This window comes from Dinoponera quadriceps, unplaced genomic scaffold (genome assembly GCF_001313825.1).
Source record: "Dinoponera quadriceps isolate SergipeBrazil2010 unplaced genomic scaffold, ASM131382v1 scaffold191, whole genome shotgun sequence".
Lineage (NCBI taxonomy): Eukaryota > Metazoa > Arthropoda > Insecta > Hymenoptera > Formicidae > Dinoponera > Dinoponera quadriceps.
In genome coordinates, this window is record NW_014554400.1 from 71,484 (window position 1) to 76,880 (window position 5,397).

At 36.5% G+C, this 5,397-nt stretch overlaps 1 protein-coding gene across 6 annotated transcripts in view; it reads right to left on the bottom strand.

Annotated features, from left to right (window-relative positions):
- LOC106748175 overlaps positions 1–1,111 on the bottom strand; it is a 43,832-nt gene extending 42,721 nt beyond the window's left edge. For 3 of the 6 annotated variants that reach the window (XM_014626496.1, XM_014626478.1, XM_014626431.1), the window contains exon 1: positions 1,013–1,111. Coding sequence is in view for 1 of the 6 variants with exons in the window: in XM_014626487.1 (XP_014481973.1) it covers positions 867–951 (85 nt within the window). In the remaining 5 variants the exon portion in view is untranslated. Of the gene's footprint in view, positions 1–866; positions 992–1,012 lie in introns of those variants that run through there. The other 3 variants (XM_014626487.1, XM_014626439.1, XM_014626506.1) reach the window with 2 other exon arrangements.
- Between the last annotated feature and the right edge of the window lie 4,286 nt (positions 1,112–5,397).

The window sequence follows — 5,397 nt, forward strand, 5'->3', positions numbered from 1 at the left end:
ATATATATATATATATATATATATATATATAAAGTACTGTAGTTTACAAATATTTTCAATTATCAATATTTGACTTAAAAGCTATCCACTTAGCAATAAAAACAAGAGTGACAGATTGTACAATCGATGCATGGGTTCCAAACAGAGGCCATTGCCCATAAATCAATTCATTTTCAAACTATCAACACATTAATTAAAAAAATAATACATATGATAGGAACATTCAGCAATTGATAAGGACTATACATATGAACACATGTCGAACACAGACACGAAGAAATTTATGCTGTTAAAGCCGCAGAATGTTGTCAAGCATCATGGGATACGTTGCTTGAAAAATATGACAGTATATAGCGGCTAGTAGGGAGTCCCGAGAAACGTGAGCGTGAGCGTGTGCGTGCTCGTGCGCGCGTGTGTGCGTGCGCGCATGTGTGGTGTGTAATGTGCGCGCACGTATGTGTGTACCGCGACACGTCGCAAATACATATATATCCCATCAATACAACTCGGCAGCGTGCACCGCTGTCACGCGAAAGAAGCGCGTATAATACAACGCCAAGAGAGATTGCATACAGAAGCGTTCGCATCAAGTCCAATAAATGCAAACACATATCCGTGACACGCACACACCGCTGTGTAAGACACCGCGACGAGATAATGTGACATCTATCCCAAAAATATCGCGTCGGGACACGTTTTGCGCGTTCCGCGGACGCGACAGTACGCCAGGAAGACGAAGAAACGCCGATCCCGCGACGTCCGCAAGACGTCACGCAGCGTGCCGTTATTTTTGACTGATAAAGTATCGCGTAAAGATCCACGCGATGTACATGTCATGCGGAGAGAGATGCATGAACAGTACCTACTTCGGTCTCGAGTTTTCATGCGGGAGAGAACGAGTGTCCGTCCGCTATCTCGTATTCTCATTACCTCCGACACACACCCGATCATACTAGCCTCGCTGTGTATCAACAAACAGCATTCGTAAATCCCTTAGCCAGCCGGTACTCACATTTGTGTTGCAGAAAATTCGCCCCGACTACACCCAAATAACCACCATTTTTCCCACTGAATACTACGCACTCTCACGGTGCTATGTACAAAACGCTGGTAATCGACCTAGCTCGACCGCAACGACGAGCGCTGAGATCTCCTATGAAGTCTCGCGCTCACGATGCTAGGCGGCGCAGTTGCACATGTCATTGGCCGATATTCCTAGTCAGATCTTGAGTGCTTTCCAACAAGGAAGACAGTGTTACACAGTGTAAACATAAATTAGTTATAGTAGTCATAAAGTTACTTTATTAGTTGCATGTTATCTTAGAGGATAACTTAGATAATATGTAATCAATAAAATAGCTTTGTGCTCACACTGTGTAATAGTGTTCTTTGCTGGAAAGCATCTCTTAAATATAAGATCCGACTATGAATACTGACCCTAGTTTACAAAAAGTGCTTTAAGCCCTAAGTCTTAAGAAATTAACCAATCACAATCAAATTATAAAAAAATAATCAATGGTGATTGGTTAATTTCTTAAGACTCTTTTGTAAACTAGCCTGAAGCCCGTATCAGACTACGGATTAGAGATTGAGATTGAATTGAAATTTGGCCATCAGTGCAAAATTCACTAAATTTCACTAAATTTTAATTCAGTTTATTTCGCACTGATTGGCCAAATTCAATTCAATCTCAATCCTCAATCCATAATCCCATATGGGCTTAAGTCCTAGTCAGAACAAGTTTAAGGCCCGTATCAGATTATGGTTAAAGATTGGGATTGCGAATTGGGGATTAAAAATCGATCAATGAAGTTAGATTTGGATTGTAAATTTTTTCACTTGATCGTAAATCATTATTACACTGGGTGCATTCGGAGAGATACTATTAGCGCTTTAAACGCAAACGCTATTAATGCTATTCGTGGGATCAATAACAACAAAGTGATAACAAGCTCCACGAATGGTATTAACGTAGCGTTAGCATTTAGTCTGTTCTTTTTAACTGTCCTGCTGAACTATTTCAATAAGTTAGAGTGAGAAAAGTGTATTTTGTCTCACTCTAACATATTACATCAATACAACAGCAACTAAAAAAAACAGACCAATACCTGCGTTGTACATCTCGTCATTTTATATCTTTTTCTATTTTTTTTTTCTATTCTTTTTGGAGTTAAGCTTTCCTTTTAGATTAGGTAAATATCATAGATTAAATTTGCCTTTAATTTCAACATACTAAAACTTATTTTCACACAACTGTCCATTACGTACGGGAATAACAATAAAATAACGAATACGATGTACTTATATTAATATACGACATTCATGTACAGGAGTTATAATATATAAAGTGTGTTCGAGGAGCGCGCTATTAGCACTAAGTGCTAACAAGTCATTATATCCTTGTTGTATATCTAATGAAGAGCAAAAATAAAACGCATTAGCGTTGATTGCGTACTCCTCAAATGTAACCATAATGTTGTGCAGTTCTGGGTGTTCACGGAGCTTGCAAACACTAACGCTACCATTACATTACCTCGAAAGGAATAACGTTTACAGTACGAAATTATGACATAAAACATTACCACTAGTGACGTCATGATCGTATTTCTTAGTACTATCTCATAGCTGCACGGCAGAACAGCATTTAGCTCTAATAGTGTTTCCCCGAACATACCCTATGGATTAAAATTGAAAGTTGAGTTTGGATATCAGATTGAAACATGAAACTCCAATCGACATTTTGTAGGCTATGATTGGGAATGTAGATTGGAATTTAGACTTTATTCTATTTTCTTAATATTTTCACAATATGAGCCAATAGTCGCCGAGTACGTCAATGGATCTAGTGTGAACTGTGATAAATGTACTGTGTACAAATGTCCTAGGAATAGGAAAATTGGATTCATATGACAAAACATTGATAAATAATATATGCCAGAAAGATCTGACATTTCTAATTGTACAGAAAATTTATTGATAACTTAAGCATGCTACCGTGAAACTAATTAGAAGCGTAATTGTTTTTAATAATATGCATTTTTTATTTTCTAAATCTGTTCAGATCTTCAAAAACTAATTCTAGTAGGAGGTTACGACCCAGATAGCACAAAGTCGTCTAAAAGGATTACTAAAACTGAACACGTTTTCGTTAAAGATATCTTTTACTGAGAGCGTTTAATCGATGGGATTATGATTAAAGCCAGCTGCACACAATGTTTGTTTTCGTGCTGGATTGCTTGCTCGATGGAAATATTACGTTTTTGATTGGTGTATTGTCATTCATTTTTGGCATTTGGAAATGCACTAATCAGAAAACAGTATTTCTATCCAACAAGCATTCCAGCACGAAAACAAGCATCGTGTACCGCTGACTTGTCATCGGATGACCCGAACTGAGTCACTTATAAGTCTAATCTATATGATGACTAAAGATGAATTATTATAGATATTTTTCAGGAGTCTTTGAGGCTTCTTTTAAACATTCTTTTAATTACTTTGGAAGCTATTTTTAGACATATTTTAGTTATCCCTCATATTATCTTTTAGACATCAGCTCATTGTCCTAATTATAGGTTAGGGCGAGAATTAGGTTAAGATTAGAATAAAAAATCAAATATTTTATTTATAAAATTTATTTATATAAAAACAAAATTTATAATCATATATTATATATTATTCTTATAACATAAATGTATTATTTTTGTAACATAAATATATTATTTTTATAATACATATATACAAATATATACATATATACAAATACATACGTCAGCTAAATCCGGACAAAATAAACAATGTAACAAAAGTTTATTGGTCAAACGTACAAAATTACAAAAACCTTTTTTATGTCATTTGTGGAACTGTTATTGACAAAAATTATTCAATGTAACCACCGTTTACCGCAATTACTGCTCCGATCCTAGGCCTGAAGCGATTGCACGCTCTCTGCAACGCCGGCTTGTCCATATTGAAGAATACTGCTTCAATAGCGGCCTAGAGAGATGCCACATTAGGATGTCTCGATTTATTAGTGACTCTTTCAATCACACTCCACACGTAATAGTCCAACGGATTTAAATCTGAACTATTCAGAGGCCAAAACTCTTTTCTCCAAAACATGTCGACGTTGTCGAACAGCTTTGGACAAAATGTCTCATGTGAGCTAGTGCGCCGTCCTATTGGAAGATGTATGGCTTCCTGGAGGCCACAGTACCCATGGCTTGACTACTATTGTCAGAATGCGTATATATATTTCCTTTATGACGGTTTCTCCCTTATTTAAAAAATGTGGCGGCATTACGTCACCCTCGCTGGAGACAACACTTAAGACGTGAACACTGGTTGGAAGTTACAACAGGGACATCTTCGAGGTCATAGGCAAGCCAACGGTCATTCCTACGGTTCATTTTTGCGTCAACGATAAACATTTTCTTGTTAAAAAAAAATCTGACGCGTCCCGCAACCTCATTTCTTAACGAACACACAAGCAAGTTGCAGCGAACAACTCTCTTCATTCTAGAAGCCTCAGACAGCATCTGTCGTACCTTTATGACGTATCCTAAGCAGTACGTAAATGTTCAAGGAACGTTCGCTTTACGTTCACTTAGTTTAGTTTAGTTATATTCAACCAAAGTGGGAACGTTCGAAGAACATACGTTTTAGAATCTTTAATATATATCTGACGTAGCAAAAGTATCGTATTATCACAATTATGCTGCTCTGCTACAATTTCATTTTTTAATTAAAATACATATATCTTGAAGTTTAAATATGTCTATTTATAACAAATTATTTAAAAAATATATTAATTGCTAAAAGATATTAATATATTAACAGATATTAATATATTAATAACATTAATATGTAACAAAGCAGCATAATGGTGATACTACGACACTTTTGCTACGTAAGATATATATTAAAGGTTCTAAAACATATGTTCTTCGAACGTTCCAACTTTTTTTGAATATAACCAAACCATGTGAATGTAAAATGAACGTTCCTCCAACATTTATGTGCTGCTTGGGATGACTTGTACCGTAGGTCCCCTTCGGCTATTCGGCGCATGATAGCCTCACTCACGAAATTGTCACCAATTTCCTAATAGATTGCCTTGGGTCTTCTGCGATCAGCTCTTGAGTCCTTTAGATAACTTCCGGAGTCCTTGCCGACCTCTCCCTTGAATAGCTCTTGAAACTCTTCCTCGACGGTTTTGCAGAACCTTCTTTAGACTTCTCTGAAGTCTTGTATTCAATGGAAAGTCTGTATTTATTTAACGTATAAAAGTCTGTGTTGTATTTAGCGGAAATTTCGTAAAGCGATAACTTTCGAACTCGGACATTTGAAGAACTCAATTATTTCGGCTGGCGTACGTCCAGCGCAAGAACTTCCAATAAT